Source organism: Rhinolophus ferrumequinum, chromosome 3 (genome assembly GCF_004115265.2).
Source record: "Rhinolophus ferrumequinum isolate MPI-CBG mRhiFer1 chromosome 3, mRhiFer1_v1.p, whole genome shotgun sequence".
NCBI lineage: Eukaryota > Metazoa > Chordata > Mammalia > Chiroptera > Rhinolophidae > Rhinolophus > Rhinolophus ferrumequinum.
In genome coordinates this window covers 88,929,068-88,947,573 of record NC_046286.1, presented here as the reverse complement: position 1 = coordinate 88,947,573, position 18,506 = coordinate 88,929,068, and the positions used below count along the sequence as shown (strand labels likewise).

General features: G+C 38.8%; 1 protein-coding gene across 9 annotated transcripts in view; it reads right to left on the bottom strand.

The window, feature by feature from the left end:
- The window catches only part of UTRN (utrophin), a 460,160-nt gene that overhangs the window by 355,603 nt on the left and 86,051 nt on the right, over positions 1–18,506 (bottom strand). For all 9 annotated transcript variants that reach the window (XM_033093589.1, XM_033093581.1, XM_033093608.1 and 6 more), the window contains one exon: positions 13,482–13,543. In XM_033093589.1, the coding sequence (XP_032949480.1) occupies positions 13,482–13,543 (62 nt within the window). The remainder of the gene's footprint in view (positions 1–13,481; positions 13,544–18,506) is intronic.

Genomic DNA, 18,506 nt, shown 5'->3' with positions numbered 1-18,506 from the left:
GAGTGAATACAACTATGGTTAATGTCAACATGACCTGACGATGGTATACGTTCCTGAGAAGACATGATGAAAAGATGCATTAAAAATATAAATGAGGATACGACACCTGGGTACAGAGGCCAATGGAAAGTGTGTGGATCCTTATTCCATCACTGCCCTTGACATTTCTGCATTTCCATTATGGGAGCAGGTCATTTCATCATCAATTTCAGCTCTTCGGGGCTACGTCTCTATTTCTAGCTACTACTTTCTGAATGATGAGGACCTTTTGGGCTCTGTGCCTAAGTCCAGTCCCAGGCCAGTATCTTGAATGACAAAGCTTATAGAATTCTTAAACTTTCATCCCTGACTGATAAATAGCATCAGCTTCCACCGATAAACATACTCTAGCCTCTGAAGCCAGAAGACACAACCCCTTCCAGGCAGACGCTGACCTGTCTGTGTGTGTGTGACCTGATGGTTATGTGCCACAGGGCGATTACCTCCCAGAAAACCAGGAAGCTCAGTTTTAACCCCACGGTGCCCATTAATTTACTGGCGAACCTAAGTCAGCTACTTAACCTCTTTCCAAATCACAGGTTCTAATAAAGATCAAATAATCACTACTACGTGAAAATGTCCAGAAAATTATAAAGCACAATGTAATAAATATTGTATCATTATGTTACATCAAATTATTCCCTTCTAATATAAAATCTCCACAAAGATTAATAGTCTCTAGGTCCTGTCAACAAGAAACACATTTTATAAACTTCTCATTTTAAAAAAAACATACATAGTCATATGAAGCAAAATTTTACTGAGCTTGAAATGGAGGAGGGGAGAGGGACCCATCCTGAGGCTTCCTGACACTTGGCATTTGTCCCTTTTTCTCCTCTCCAACTGATGCATTACGTTTTTAATTAAGTATAACGTATAGTCGGCTAATGATTTCTAACATGTGGCTTTTCCATAGTCCATATATTCTAAACGAGGGGAAGTGTGGTAAAGTTTTCACCACGGACACAGTAAAGAGTAAACTTTAACTTATTCGTGTCAGAAACAAAGCTGCTTTTCTCTTCCCAGTGGCCATTTTCGTGAGCAGCGAAGGGGACATGGACACACAGATCATCTCCACAGACTGCAGTAACAAACAGATTTGCATGATACGGGGACTCCTGCCAGAGGCAGAAATCCTTCCGGAGGCACTGCAAGGAGACATTTCTTGCACTTGAAAGACTTCCTACTCGCTATCAGTGAAAGTACAGGGGAGAAGTGGCCCTCGTCATCTGCTGCCTCTGAACTTTCCCCTCTCTAAACCAAACTACACTTCAGCAAAGCAGCCACCAAATAACCAGATTCCCTTTCGGGGAGAGCTGACCAACCCTGATCTTAGAGAGAAAAGACAAGACTATAGGTAAAGTTCATGGGAGACACAAATAGGGCTATCTAAGCTCAGAAAGGATCTTAAGATATACAGATGACAAGGGCAGCTAAATAACGTCCAGGCAGCATTTAACTCTTCTCAAATCCATTACCCACTTTCCAAAAATAAATAAAGAGCATAAAACAGCAGCATATAAAACAAAGTGCAGGTAAAGATTAGTCCGTATTACAAATAATTCTGAATGTCCATCAATAACCTCACTGCAGACAGGAAGCCTCTTACCTGCTGTATAACTTTGGGCAAGTTACTTGGCCTTTCTGTGTCTATTTGCTCATCTATCAAAAACTAAGACAACAAATGTTCAATAAACAGTTGATATCCTCATTCATGTCACAAGCATAACTGTTATAAAGGTGCCATCAAATGTCAACACTGTCTGAAAAGATGGATAAAGCAAACAAGCACTACTTCATCCCAGGACTGTAAAAGCAGCCTGTGAATCTGAGTACATGTTGGTGTCAGTTCACAGAGAAAGACCTTCCCAGTCTTTCTCTTTTGAATTCACTAATATGGCAACCCCTAGGGATACCTCCCATTCAAAAATAATGAACGTAATCATACAGGAGCACACTTAGGAATGCACCAGGAGACAGGGCGTAATTCAGACTCCCTGGATTATTCTTTAAACTCTGCCGCTGCTCAATGGTGAAGTAGCAGGCATTAATTAAGAGGAAGCATTCATTTTTCTGGATGAGACACGCTTTTCATTTTTCTCTGATCCATTCCATTCACTTGTTTACTGAACAACAAATTTGGAGAAAGGTTCCCTGTGGAGCACTCTGTCAAAACAAAGCTGACCAAGACACACCCTGTCTTTCTAGAAGTCAATCAACCCTCACACAAGGTCACCAATGACTTTATTTTCTTTGAAAACAAAAGCAAAAACCCTACAGTAACAATTCTTTCTTTATTCTGTTTCAAAATTTCAGATAAATATTGATGACAATCAATAAGAAATATATTTCGTGTTGTCTCCCCTTCTCCCAACACTCTCCCACCCCACCCATAATGGAGGTGTTATTCGGTTGTACTCCTAGCTGGTACCCTCCACGTCCACCTTCGGGATGGCTGAAGAGAGGAAAACACAGCCAACCTGTGAATCTCCTCCCTGATAGACTGAAGGAAAGTACCTGGGCTCATACAAATCCAAAACTGTGGTTTAAAACTTACACGGAAAACACAGTGGCGCCACATACATGGCCAATCACTAAAAAATTCTACATATTCCTGACAAACACAATTTAAGAACGTCCCGGATATGAAAGGAAAGAACCCGCCTATGCCAAAGAGCAAGTTCCACCTACAATTCGGGAGAGTAACACCTAGAGGTGTGGTGTTTCGTGCTTTGTGCCCTGGAGCAGAGGTCAGAAAACTGCTTTTGTAAAGGTCCAGAGAGAACCTGGTATAGGCATTGCTGGCCAGGTGGGCTCTACTGAAATTACTCCTTGAAACTACTCTACCCTATTGTAATTTGAAAGCAGTCACAGACATTACATAAAGGAATACTCCGATCAGAATGATTGCGTTCCAATAAAATTTATTTGTGGACTCTGAAATTTGAATTTCATACAATGTCCACGTGCCACAAAATATCATTCTTCTTTTGATTTCTTGCAACCAACTAAAAACATAAAAACCATTCTTAGCTCACGGGCCATACAAAACCAGAGTAGAAACGTGAAACGTTCTTCAACATAGTAATAGCAATCGCTCAGATGTTTTAAGAGATTTCGATGTGTTATTTGCATGTAGTGTTTGTTTTTTATAATAGTATTTTAATGTAAGGAAACAAACCTAGAAGTGACATGACAAGTGAGGGGCAGAACTGGGATCTGATACCACAAACCGGGCTCCAAAGCCGTGTTCTCAAAGTCTGTGTATAACTGCTACTAAAATTATGAGGGCACAGGACTGCAACATACAGGGCAGGAAAGATCTAATCCGTTGGGTGGGGGTTGGGGGAGACGAGAGGGGTTTATATTTAGAATTTCCCAAAGAGAGCAACAAGATATATGTACATCACATTTAAATGAACTCAAAATGAAGACTTTTTTCCCAAAGCACTCGGTTTTAAAACATATCTGGTGCTTTCGTATCACAGGCTCTGAACATGAGATCCACCCTGAGGAGCAGTCTGAAAATGTCAGAAGTCAACATTTAATAAAAATAAAAACTGATTCATCCTGACAGTCAAGCTCTTATTTAGATTTTTAATTCTTTGTAAAGATGTATTTGTAGAGACTTCTCTGAGAAAGAGAATACAGTTTAATAATTCAATCAGACAAATATCGGGTGAATACCTCCTTTGTGACTGGCCTTGCAGAAATGCCAAATTCTGGCCTCCCTCCCCATTCACAAGAGAGGATTTCCATAGTTTTCCAATAAACACAAAGCAATACAAATGAACTTAGAGGGCAGATAAGCCTCAGGTTGCATTTAAACTTAAAAAACTTAAAAAAGCAATATGATATGAGTCCAGATGACAGATGTTGCAGGTAACCGGCTTCGGTTGCCCCCTCCTCTCATCCCCTTTTTCCCTGTACTTCTTTGCACTCTCATAGCACCAGTTCTGAAGCCATAATTTTGACAACAGGGACCCGCATTGATACCTGCAGCTGGAATACTGAAGCTCCTGGATTTAAGTGTCAGAGGACAGAAGTAAATGTCATCACAATGCACGAGGAGCAGGTGGGATCTGTGGGAGGGTAGGAGCTGCAAACACATGTGACATGTCCATGTGATGCTCCAACAGAACGAAGGAAAGCTGATGGGCCCATCACACTTGCAGAATCAGCCAGCTCTCAAGGCTGAAAGCAACAGCCAGTGCTGAGTTCCAGCTAACGGTGGCGTGTGGGAATTCCAGCCCATTGTCATTTGGACTTTCGGTATTTTTCAAAAAGAAGCTGGGAATCTGAATTTATATGTGCAATCACCTGATATATGTCACTTTCTAAAACATTGAGCCAGATAAACAAATCATGTGTACAAGCATCCCAGATCATAGGGTGACTGATTAGCAATCTGTGCAGAGGGCACAACCACATATGGGTGAAGCATAAGATTAGTCAACATTGAATCCTCTGAGGAATTGAGAAACACTATGGAAAGGACACGCGCTCCCGTGCGCACACATACACACACACACCAAACACCATCCCTTGGCTAGGGACTATAACTGAATGCAAAGGACCAGCAGAGTCATTATACTTGTTCCTACCAAAACACAAAGGAATCACGCCAGGTTATTTCCCTGTCCCTCAGTGCCCACTTCTCATTTCTACCTCAAAAACACATTCTCCCTATCACCGCCGCTCCCACTCTAGTCCACGCACTCAGTACTAGGCTAACTGATCTCTTTGCTTGTGCATGACAGCCAGAACAACTCTGATTTTACGGTGCGGATCACATGTCATGCCCCTGTTTTAACCTAATAGACTCCCATTATAAGCGAACATAATCCAAACTCCAAACAAAACATCCTCTGTGATCTGGTCCGCATCCTCTCTCTAGTCTGATACTGTACTATTCTCCCTCTTCCTCAATATTCCCAAAACATCATTAGTTCCATCATAGGTCAAGTTCTATTACAGCAACAATAGTAGCAGTAATAGAAAAATACCTATAAATGATTGAATAAGAAGGGAAAATTCAGGAAGTGCAGTTTGGAGTGCTTCAAAGGGCAAAGGGCTAATTCTTTGTACCGACAACAAACAAACCAGAGGTGAAGTTGGGGCTTGGGTTTTCCATTTGGAAGACTGATCCGTGCCTCTCTGTGGTGTGCTGTGATGACACTGAGCAGTCAGGCTGACAAACGCAGTCTTTGCTTTCAAGGCACTCAGACTCTAAACACATGTAAACACAAGCAGGACCAACCAAACATGGTGAGCACATTCACAGAGACTCATGAACTAGCTGGGTTCTGCCAAATTTCTACCAAGTAACAGACACTGTACAGAGACAGAATCTGTGCAGTGAGTTACCTAATCCCATTATAAGTAATCGAGTTAGAACTGTGCATAATAAAGAGTGAAAAGATAAGTTCTTAAATGCTTTCACCACTAACATGTCTGATAACGGTATCTTACAAACAAATAATAAATGTGAGCCCTCTGACACTGTTTGGCTATTCTGATATTTATTTATGCCCTGCCTATTTTCAAAACAGGATTCAAGGTGGCCCATGCAATTCAGTTACTATCCCCACTATTTACAGTGTATGTGTATATATGTCATATATACATACACAAACATATATAGTATATATACCATAATGTATTTGCATTCTTTTCAGATTAATCTGATGCCCCCGATCAATTGAAAAATGATGCTCCAGCATCTGATAACATATTGTAAGTTCTATAATCACACTCTCTTTTATTTTCCTTTGAATGATTTTTTCTTTGCAACGGGTTGGTTATTTTAAAAATTCAAAAAGAAATGAGTAATTTAACTTAATATTTCTTTTAATATTTTTAGACTCAGAATCTTTAATTTATAAATCCCAAATCTCAGCACTGACACAAATGTAGCATCCTTCTTGGCTCTTGTGATTCTTCATTTTCTTCAAAATCAATAATGCATCAATGTGAGAACACAGTGTCCAATCCCATTTTGATTGATTACAGTGCGTCTACTTATAAATGTATGTTTTTAAGTATTTTACAACAATGAAATGTTATACTTTTCTCTTGGTAGTAGAATTAAAAGTGGCCAAAAAAATTTCTTTTTTTATTTGTCTGTAACCTATATTTTTGTAATATGTATTATTGTGTAACTAAATAATAGATTTTTAAAAATGCTATCTCTAGTCAAGATGAAGTAAACTGATAAATGAGGTTTATCACAGCTTTGAAGTGTGTAGTTTAAGCAATGAAATGAAGACTGTATCTATCATCTTCAGCATGGACTTTGTGATTTAACCCCATGGTGGAGGAACGAAGGCAGCAAGGCTTCTGACTGAAAGCAGAATGAGTGCTACGAAATGCCCCAACAGGTCTGGAAGCCCTTGACAAAGCAAACCAGCAGGATGTGCTCCCGTCACTGAAAGAACCGGTGCGTGCACAGCTCTCAGCCTTCCTCTTTTAAGAATCATGGTGGTCACCAGAAGCTCTTACAGCGAGCTGAACGACAGTCCATTTCGAAGCTGGCTTGGAAGGACGGAGGGAGAGAGACACATAAGAGAAATGGATGGCTCAGGTAGTCACACTAGCACCACAATAACCACAGGGGCAGGATTTACGCAGCGTTCACATGGGAATCAAATCAATGAAAATTTACCTGAAAAATTACAATATACTAGAAAACATAAGCTAAACCAAGTAATACCTTTCAAGAGCATCAGAAGTCATACAGCAAGTAACACAATTTTGGGTAAGCCAAGTCACTGAGATCGTGCTGACAAAACTGGGGTGATCAGGAACCACATGTGGGGCTCCCACACCTGGCAGCCAGAGGCAGGGCCACGTGTATACTCCATGGGCAAACAACCGGGTAAGGTCTGCACGCTGAAGAAACGCCACTCCACACGCACAGCAGGCATGTGTGGAGGCAGACTCAGGAGACAGCGTGGCTCAGCCCTCATACACAACTGGCAAAGCAGTGGCAACGTCTGAAGAAGCGGTTCCTTAAAAGATGGTGAGGCCTCCACGGGACCAGGGTGAGACCTTCTCATGGCCTTGATAATGATCATGGAAAGGTAAGTATGTGACATTTTCTTGGTTTGATAGAGGAGGGGCAGCTGCCCTGCCCCTTCCTTCCCCTTAGGGTGTCTCCTTAAAAACATATGGAGGCCCAACTTTTTGGTCATGAGTTAGATCAATTGTCTCTAATTTTCCAATGCAAAATAACAAAGACCTCAAACTTTCCTCAGGAATCTCTCAGACAGGAGACCCCCCACAAGGTGCATCCATTTGTCTCTCCAAGAGGTAATATGTAAGAACCCATTGTTCTTTCTTCTACGTTATGGTATAGCTGCATGAAATTCTTCCAGACTTTCCAGTCTTTTACCAACTGCCTGCATGCACCCAATCTGATCTGTACATTCAACAATAAATTGTGTTTCCTCAGTGTTTTATATTGAATAGGGGGTTTTTTGTTGGCATAATTTTTTATTTCCCCAACAGGGAATACAATGTGAACTACCCCTGACCCTACCCTCCCGTCTGACTCCCCTCATGATTAGCGGACAGCTACCTGAAGCAATTGGAGCTGAAAGCTTCCTGGGCCAGGTGCAGCTGAAAATGGGTGTCCTAGGTCTGCTTAACAGAAAGAGCTTCTTTCCCCGACAACTACCACCACTGCAACAATCCTCTTTATAGCTCACTGGCCTACCTGCACCAATCAGGGCCCATCTCTGAAGGTGGAAATGCTGGAGTCACACAGCTGAATGGAAGAGCTCTGCCCACCCCTTTCTAGGTGGAGGGTGAAAAGTCATTTCTCTCAGCAGATCGATTCCAAAGTTGAGCTTCAATTACAAAGACTCAGCATATACTACCAAATGTGTTTAACAATTACAAATACTAATAGGCTCAGTCAAAATCATTTATTAAGTACTCATCTATACTTGGCACAGCATGTGAAATTTTTTTTTTTTTTTACGTTAACCATAGTAGCCTGGTGAAAGTCATTTTGCAAGTATGTTTGGAACCAAAACAAACAAACAAACAAATCAAATTGAATGAAAACAAACAACAGGAAAAAAAACAAGCAAACTTACATAAGATAGCCAAAACCTATTTGGAAGCTGTTTAGGAATATGGAATGCATTTTACTGTTTGCTTCTTAGAGGTACTGGTGAATAGACGTAAACTGAAACTTCTTAAGGAACCATTTGAATGGTTATGGCCCCTAAAACAATTAGTTGAGTTGCCATACCCATAGTCACGAAAACAAATCAATGGTAGACCCAGTGTGTAAGTCTCAAGCTCAAATCTCTGCTAGAGATGCTGTTTATCATGACCCAAGGAAGCTTGTACAATCTCTTTAACAGTGCTAAAGAGGCTTAGACACCTGTGAGATGCCTTTGTTGAACCCTCCTCTACAAATTTCCCTGAACATCTTTCCCCACTTCCATTTTTGTGGCCATCAACTGCTAATATGAAAAAAAAAAAAAGGGGGAAACTAAGCACACTAAAAGCAATGTCCCACTGCCTCCAAAAGGTACACATTTGAATGGCTCTTCAACCTTGAAATCTATAAACAATGCTCCACAGATTTCCTCGTTTATGTTCTATCAATTGAAATTTCAGGTATGCAATAGTAACTAAATGAAAACTTGGCTCACCTTTGTCTTCAAAAGGGGAGAAGCAGATATCTGCCCAAACTCAAGTTCAGCAATTTTAAGTTTGCATATTCTCTACCTAAACTTTAAGTGTTAAAATTTTTTTTGAGAATCACTTCACAAAACTGATAAAAATGCTTCTGCAATTTGTATGTCTCAGCTCTGCCAGATGAGCAACTGTGAAAGCCAGCCAAAGAAAATGCAGGCTTAAAGTCAGAACACACTTCCCAACAGTGAAGCAAGAGGCCTTCGCTACCACCCTCAGGAGACCAGCCCACAAACAAACTAAAGGTTTCAAATCAGAGGGAACAGAACACTCATGCTTTACCCACCAGGCAAAGGAATAAAGTGGGCTTCATAAGCCAATGCTTAATTTTTTTCCATTTCTGTTTTAAAATATATGTATATCACAGACCAGGCATACCACAAGTTGCAAGTACCAGACAGGGTTTTAATTTAGCATTTGTAAGTAATTATCATCTCCCATAACGTTTCACAATAATGCCTCGATATTTCTTAGCAATGTGAGCCAAGTAATTATGATCAAGCGTGTTTTGTAGCTAGAGAAATAAAAACGAAATGACCTGAAAAAAATTGGCTAATAATTTGCCAGAGGTCATAAATAAATGAGCAGCATATCCAGGAAGAAGTGTTTAATTTCCTAACTGTTAGCTCCTTTAGATAATCATTTTCTTCTCAGCTCTTCATAACTTTTCAAAATCTAGTACATTTTTCTACACTGTGTGACGTCTCACGATACCTAAACTCCAAAGCATTGTGTACCCTGTGAGCTATTAACGAGGTCTTATAGCAGAAAGAATATGTATTTATAGTGAATGCTGTCTTAGCTATTGTATTTCTATATATAAAAATCAAAATGTGGCTTTAGATCCATATTATTCAATATTCTTAAGCTCTTTATCAAACCCCTTAAGGAATGAGTTGTGCCGATTTAAGTTTGAAATCTCGTTTTTCTCTACAGTAAATTTATACATGGTCCTATTTGAAAAATCCTATCCAGTAAACAAGAGAATCATACGTATTAAGTCCAAATGGTGAATTAACAATCTTTGCAGCACAACTCCAAGAAAACAGGTAAATAAGGAAACTTTGCATAACTGGATTTGTTTGTTTGCTTTTGTGAATAAATGCAGTAAAAGCCCTGATGTATTCACATCCATGAAATAAAAGTTTATGCTATTCGCTCTCAGTTCCACACTCCTATCTCTTTCCAATACAACCACTTCTAAATAGTTTATGGATATATATAACATTAGGCATTTAAATGTATGTTTCTATCATTGTCATTCATTTATTTATTAAGCCCATAAATACTCACTGGGTGCTTACTAAATGCTAGAAGTTGTGCCAGTAAACAAAATAGACAATTTCTGCACCCACGGAACATACCACTGTTTAGAAGAGGAGAGACAAATATTTTCAGACATGATTATTTAAATTACAATTACGATAAGTGCATCCTAACACTTTATGAGTACAGAGCATACCTACCTTACTCTGGGAGCTCAGAAAAGGGTCCTTGGAGAAGTGACATACAAGCTCAGGCAAGAAGGAAGAGTAGGAGTTGGCCAGAAAAAAGATGGAGGAAGGTGCGTGTGTGTAAAAGCCATGGGAAGACCCATCGGGGAAGGGGACATAGACAATGTGGCTAGAGCATAATTAGGGGGTGAGAGTATAATAAAATGAAACCAGGAGTAAATCAGGGGTGGCGGTAACTATTTAGGACTTTAAAAGCCAACTAATAACAGTGGGCAGCCATTGAAAGATTTTACTGAAAGGAGGTATTTAGGCTTAAGGAGGAATTTACACTCGAAGATCAGTCCAGCTACTCTGTAGAAAGTGGAAGGAAGGAGATAAATAAGGTGACCAGTTAGCAGATGACAGTGGTCAGGGATCATTTTCAAAAAAGGTAGTCATGAATCTCCTACAAATGTAATATTAACATGTGTCAAAGACTTCCACTTACTAATTAATGAGGTAACCAGTAGGTTACAACAGGTTCATGGGAGAATTCAAAAAGCCACATGTTTGCATGCAATAAAGGAAAGCTAAAATATATTTACAATGGATGCAAACACAGGTCTATCCAAAGGTAATAATCAACTGACTTCCAAACTACTTTTCATTTTTATGATTAAGTATCATCTGCATTATTATCTGTGCCCACAGCTCAGAGTTGTAGAGCAGCTCAAAGATAATGGAAGGCAGATAACCCAGATGGATGTGCTGGCAGGACTCCCACTAATCTTTCCTGCTCATCTTAAAGTCTTTCACCATTTTTCCTAACTCAGATAACAGTGACTTGGCAAAAGGAAGTATTGGTAAAGATGGGTAGAAATGGACAATGTTGAATCCATATGGTACTGGAATCAACAAGACTTGGTGTTTGAGACTTTGGCTGGGGAGGGGGCCACAAAGGAAATGTCCAGGGAAGGAATTTAAAACAAATTCCTAAGTGGCAGAGATGCCATCAGGGTCTGTTTGGATTTCTCAGCACAGGGGCACTATTTCTCTATAGAGGGACCCACACTACAGGGAAGCAGCAGACTCAGTCAATCATTCTATTTTAAACTCCACCATGATATACCAAAGGACACAGACAAAATAGAAATGACATAAAATGCCTTCCCTTCAACAGGATTTTTTTTCTTGTGCTAGTCTCTAGATTACCTAGTGACACTATACCCAAATATAACTTTACGCCAGGTCCCGGGGAGTTAAACTGTGTAAGAAGTCTAGGGAAATCTCCCAGTCTAGAATGTTTTCCCTTTCCTGACCACCAGTACGGAAGCAGTCTGACTTATGGTCCTAAGACAGCCAGAGAAAAGAAAAACATACGGATGAAGCTTAGTGTCACTGCCACTAGCCCTCCATCTCATTATATGTAAGTACTCATAACTTATTTGACAAACCCGTTCTAGACACATCCAGGTTCCTTCTTGACTTGGGTTTTTTTACTAGAAGTAATCTAAAAGGAAATGTTTCCAGGGTCAGCTCTACTTTTATACTATTTCTCCAAAAAAACAAGCTTTCAGCTTCTCAGTCAGTTTACATAACTGCAACTGTTTCTAAATATAATAACATTACCTTGTCTTTTCATTGTCTTGGCATAATTACAAACTTCTTGCGGCAAATAATTTACATGGAACTTATTTAGTATTATAAAATAGTACTACATTTAGTATTATAAAATAATACCAGGAATGCCAAAAAAATGTATACAAGTGGACACTTTGGTCAATGTTGCTCAAGCAGTAGTTCGCCGTAATCAGAAGTGTCTGGACGCTGATGGCAACCACTTTGAGCATCTCTTGTAATTGCAGAAGTCAACTGTGACTTGTATTCATCTTTTGTTATCTGTATACAATCTGTATATAAATTGAGTATTACAATTTTAATACAGTTTTCCTTCCTTAAAATGTGTATACAATTTTTGGCACTCTCTGTATATATATGATAAATGTACAAATTTAAATATCAAATTCATGAAATAAATTATTCTGGTACTTCTGGAAATCCAAAGCACCCAGATTTTACCTGTGCCTCTAGAACAAAATTAATTTATCAAAAAATAGCTATGTCTACTTTAGAATATTCCTACACTGAAAACCACCAGTTATGTAAGCACTCCTTTATTCTTGACCTTTCTGTCAAAGTCAGACAGTTTTCACATTCCTTACATTCTCAGAGACAAGATAAAATATTCCTCAACAAAAACTTGCAAACCTAAAAACAAACTGCAATCAAATGAACAACTGAAAATATTGGGAGGTGGAGCTATTTTTAAACTGCACTGTTACTCAAAGTAATCCTAAAACATTCTCATTTGGTTTCAAAGAAATACCAATGCTTACTTCCCTGACCTTTGCAACCTTCTCAAATAGAAAATTTTGAAAAAAGTATGAAAGCTAATTAAAATAGCTTTCATACTTTTAAAATACCATAATGGTGTTTCTCTGAGAAACATTTATTTTTCATCTTGCTCTATAGTGTCATCCTATAACCCATTGACCTGAAAATTCTCCTCCCATCTCAGACTTATAGGACAAACTCCCAATAGCCTCTGGATGACCTAGTAACACCATAAGGGAACCAGTAAGGTTACTGGTTCAATAACCAATGGATAATTGTATTAGAACAAGTTTGAAAATAGCACTGCCAATTCCACTTTTCAGCCTACTCTGCCTCTTAAAAAAAATATATCGATCAAAACATTGACTATGACCCAAGTACTTAGAAATGCTGGGAAAGAACAGATCTTTGGGGAAAGAAGTGAGGAGGTTCACAAGATAAGAACCACAGGGCGGATAAACCTTATTAGCCACATCCATAAGCATGAAAAATCCCTAAACATTTCTGCATAGGGTTAAATGGCTGCCTGAATAATAACAATTTGATTTTAACCAGGCAAAATGAAATCATTATCTTTTCAGCTAAGTGAACAAAAAAATTTTCCCAATGATATATTCATTTCTTAAATGTTCCCAGGATTCACAGAGTCAAAAAGCAGAAAATCCTTGGCTTGATATCCAGAGAATGCCAGGTAAAAATAAAGAGCTGTTTACACCATGAATGCATTTACATCAGAATGTCCACGTCAACCTATTTTAGAAGAGTATAAAGGAAGAATAAATGTAACTGTATATTTCTGTTAGATCACATTCCATGGGTAAAGTTCACTGCACTTTCAACCAAACTCCATCAAACAAAATAAGGCATTTCAATCATCATAAAATTTTTGAAAGTCTCCGTTACCTTTGAAAAGCGAGCATTTATCCATTTGGTAAAAGTTTTCTTCTGCACGTCATTGTGTTCATCTGTGAAGGGGAAAAGGAGAGAGAAAAGTATGAGATATTGTACCTTTAGTAAGGGTGCTAAATAAGATCGTCTCCATCCTGGACAGTTTTAAATAGCGCTGTTAGTAGAGTTCATGAGGCGCAATGATCCACAGCTAAGGAAGGACGTGATGGCTGACAAGGTCAGCATTTGGAGCCTGTGAAAGCCGGTAGCAATCGGAGTCTCAGGCACCTTTCCCAAGGGAGCTGGCTCTTCACCCTAAGCGGTGATACACTGCCACCAGCCATTAAATCCACCGTTGTGGGATAAACGAGGACCTCACTTGTGAACTATTATGTGCAATACAGAGTCGCATTTTGTTTAAGTAAAATTTCAGCATGATAAAAATGTTTGCATGTTAATCAAAAAATTCATGTTTCCCTCCTTTTCATATGAGTCCTACACCTCCCAGAAAAAAACTAGTATAAGGTTTAGGCTAAGCATAGTGTAAGGTTTATAGTCAATTAACCCGTTTTCCTGTAGTAAAACTCACATGGCAAGGTTTTAATGATCTTATTCTATAAAAACAACTCACACATTTTGCAAATAGAAAAATCAGTCATTTTTTTAAAAAAATGATCAACTTTGGTTTTGATTACAAATTCATTTTCCAAGGCACAACAAATGAAAGTTGACTTTAAAACACTAAAGCATCCTGAACTTCTTGAAGATGGGCAGAGTTATTTAGTTGGTTATAAGGAGACTGGGTGGTATAACTAAGAGAGCAAAGGGCTTTCAAAGCACACAGACCACATCCCAAACTACTTATCCTGTGGCCTTGGTAAGTCGTCATAACATCTCCGAGTTCTCATCTGTAAAATGCGGATAAATAGCACCCAGCTTGTAAGGGCACAGTGAGGATTAGTGAACATAAACAGAAAATACTCGACAAAGAGCTGGTATTCAGTTCTGTTGTTCTTGTTCTTGCTATAATTATTATACGTGTAAACAAGGCCAATAATCATCCATTTTACCCTTTCTTTTACTTCTAATCATATCCTTTTCAACTGCTTTCCAATTCTCTATTACAACCAGCAAGATGCGTTGGCTTAAATCCTACAAAGCAGCATGTCAGCAATCTCTAAGTAGTTCTGAAAGCTGCCTAAGGAGGGTTTGGAAGAGTGGAGAAAGCTGTGGTTTTGTGTAGCTATATACCCTGCTCGTTCCACAACTGTCCACACTGCCACGCTGCCTCCCACATGACAACAGGAAATAATAACAGAGAAGGCCCTGCCCTGCATGTGTCAGTCTGAAGGGGCTTCCTTCCACACAGACCTCACTCATCTCTAACAGCAGAATTGGAAGTTCACCCCCTACTTCACCACGTCTGTGATAGCTTTGGTGCTTACTCTCTTCTGGAAGGAGAGTTTGTCATTAAAAGGCCCTTCCTGGAATAAATATAGCAGCAGCTTCCGAAAAGAGTACACTTCGACAGATCCATAAAGGTAATTGGAGATTGACGCCAAGACACAAAGGGGGCAATTGGATGAAAAACAAAACTGCTCTCTAAGAAACTTCTTGATGTTAATTGTGCTGACAGGAGGCCTTCCTTCCAGTAAGGACAAGGTAGTCAGCATCAGCCCCGCTTTCAGGCTTTCTGCCATCTGATCAGTGCCACATATAACCCACTTATTAACCAAGAGAACTTGCTTACACACTTTGAATGTCCCAACCTTGACCATCACACCCAAGAAGGACAAACCTGAGATTATATACAGAACATAAGGCAGCCAGACACCAACCTGAAGAGGCACTAGACCAGCCCACCTATACGGATTCCGTATTATATATTAGTGTTTGGAGCACTTGGAAAATCTAATTATTTGTCCCACTACCTGACAAGCATTTATTTTTATAAATTTTGCCATATCTATGATTCTTTAATGCTATGAACAAAAATATATATAATGGCCATAAATTCTCTAAATTTCTAATCTTCATACAACTTCAGAATGCTTTATCATAAAAATGGGGAAATTTGTAAGGGATAAATATTATTTTTTTCTTAACCTCTTTTCTAGGCATTTTGCCTTCTTATTTTCAAAAACATATTAAATTATCTCATACTATACAGGTTCCTCTCCAGGTATAGAGTGGACAAAGATATTAGTGCCTGCCACCTTATCAAATGATAAATAAGGCCTTTCAATTTTATCACATGTAGGCTGGTCCAGTAGCTCAAGTGGTTGGAGCTCCATGCTCCTAACACCAAAGGCGGCCAGTTCAATTCCCACATGGCCAGTGGGCTCTCAACCACAAGGTTGCCAGTTTGACCCCTTGTCTCCTGCAAGGGATGGTGCGCTCTGCCCCCTGCAACTATGATTGAACACGGCACCTTGAGCTGAGCTGCCACTGAGCTCCTGGATGGCTCAGTTGGAGCACGTCCTCTCAACCACAACGTTACCGGTTCGACTCCCACAAGGGATGGTGGGCTGTGCCCCCTGCAACTAACAACAGCAACTGGACCTGGAGCTGAGCTGAGCCCTCCGCAACTACAATTGAAAGGACAACAACTTGACTTGGAAAAAATCCTGGAAGTACACTTTGTTCCCCAATAAAGTCCTGTTCCTCTTCCCCAATAAAAAAATCTTAAAAAAAAAAAAAAGTTTTATCACGTATAGAGTGAAATCAAATTTTAAAAATAGATTCCTACCATACAGAGATGTTCATAAAAAATTAATAAGGTCTTTGATCTTTGGGTCTAATCAAAGTCTGAATATGAAATAAAGTATTTGTAAAATATAAATTATTGAACACAAACATTTCAAAAATACTTCAGAATTTATATAAAACTCTTCTATTTTCACTTTCATGATATAGCTAAAGAGGAAAAAAAGAAGGTTCATATTTCAAAAAGCCTTTGTTCAAGCGTGTACACACACACACACACACATGCACACACACACACTCACCCCTTATTTCCTACCAGATAGGAATTCAGTTAAATAGGAATTTGCCTGCAGCTTTTCAATTATGAGATTAAAAATGTAACAAATTTGGAACACTTACTAGTATAGAACCGCCTTCCACACCACAACAATTAAAGTGTCAACCTTAGCCCAGGTCTCTGTATCAGAGAGGTAAAAATATGCTGCCAAAGTGGTAGCAAGACAACTAAAAATCTAAGTCATGCTATTCTCATCAATCATTTTTCCTCCCCAGAAATTAATACAGAATTTCAAGTCTCAAATTTGCTCGACTCTCCATTATCAAGCCGTTAATTATTTTAATTTTCTCCAAAACAAAAATGTGTGTGCAGACAACACAAACTTACATATAGCTATTTATATATGTATTAAATGAATGAGTCTAATTTATGCTCTAAATATATTCTTTCAGGTTTCCAAACAAGTATTTTTTGTGATTTTTTTTTTTAATTTGGATTTTAGAAAAACATTTAGTTTTGAAAGCCCTTCCTGGCTTTGTAAATCTTACCTATTATCGACCTTTCTCCATTATGGGGACAAACATGAGACTGAATTAGGAGAAGAAAAATGTGTTAAATCCCTTAAGGCTTTTACAAATTCTTCCTCAAAATATTTCGCTCTTCTTAAAATGCTTTTGACATGCTCATGCAGATCCAAGGGCCTTGGCGGCTGCCTCGCCTGGAATTTTATTTCTGTGATGGGTAAAAGAAATGAAGCAAGAAACATCAGCCAAACTGCCTGATAAATCTTCAAGGAAACTAGTTTGAAAGTTTTTTTCACTTCACCAGCTCAAAGGCGTATCAAAAATTCCTTTAGCAGAACTTAGCAACAAACCTCAATTTAAATTTTAAACTGGAAATAGGCAGACAAATTAGCAATTGTTTGCCCTATGGAAACACACAGGTCTCAGGAACACGTACACCACTATTAAAACTCAACCATTAGAGAGAAAGCAGGACCCTCTAACATTTGCAAAGCAACTGAAGAGTGTCCAATTCACTGGCAATACCCTGAGTTCCATAAAATGCAGCTATTCAGAAAAGAAGTCCCTAGGCTTTAGGTCAAAAAAGAAATGTCCTGTTGGATGATTTCACAAACTTGGACTGATTTTAATATTGAAGCCTCTTTCACGAAATTTAATATAACTTAGAACACCAGTTTCTCATTAGCAAAAGAGATGATTTTGGAAGCAAAGAAAGCATTTCAGACCATACTCCCACTTCTTTTTCTAAGTACTGTTTGAAACAACCCCAAAATAAATCTACTACTAAAGCTTAGACATGTCATTCTCCTCTCTTATTTTCTCAGTCCCAATTTTTTTGGTCTCTAAAAAACACCAATTCATTTATTCAAACAATATGTATTAAAATATCATACAGAAACATAAATATTATGTAATGATTTGTAAAGTACTATAAATATATAGGCAACGAAACAGAGACAAGAGGAAACAGATGACTAGCAAGCAGAGTACTTAAACTCCGGAGTTTGTTTCAAAATCTGACATCCTCAGAGGACCTGAGGGAAAACTTAAAAATTAAAAATGTGCTTTGCAAAACTGTCAAAACTACCTACGTGTATTAGACATTGAGACAATTAACATGTCAAATGACATGTTTGTAAGTTTATCCCATTTATACTTTGAAGTTATTAAAGCTAAAAACTGCATTTAAAATAGACATTTGCTTCACTCTGGACAAAACAAAAAACAAGTTGATGGTCTCTCAGGGAGACGTGGAGATGGATGGAGTGAGAAAGAAGAGGAAACAACTACACTTTTCAAATGAGAAGCTGAGACCCAGGGACAAAAGTTAAATAAATCACCCTGGTACCCAACAACAAGCAGTAGAGTCACAAACGAAACCTAGTTAGCATGACCCATCCACTCTGCTCCAAAACTCATTAAAATTATGGAGCCCCATCTTAACTGAATACAGAATTCGCATCATTTTCATCACTGGAGGACAATGTTTGTTGCAGCTGACCACCAACCTAATCCACCCAAACAGCCCACCTT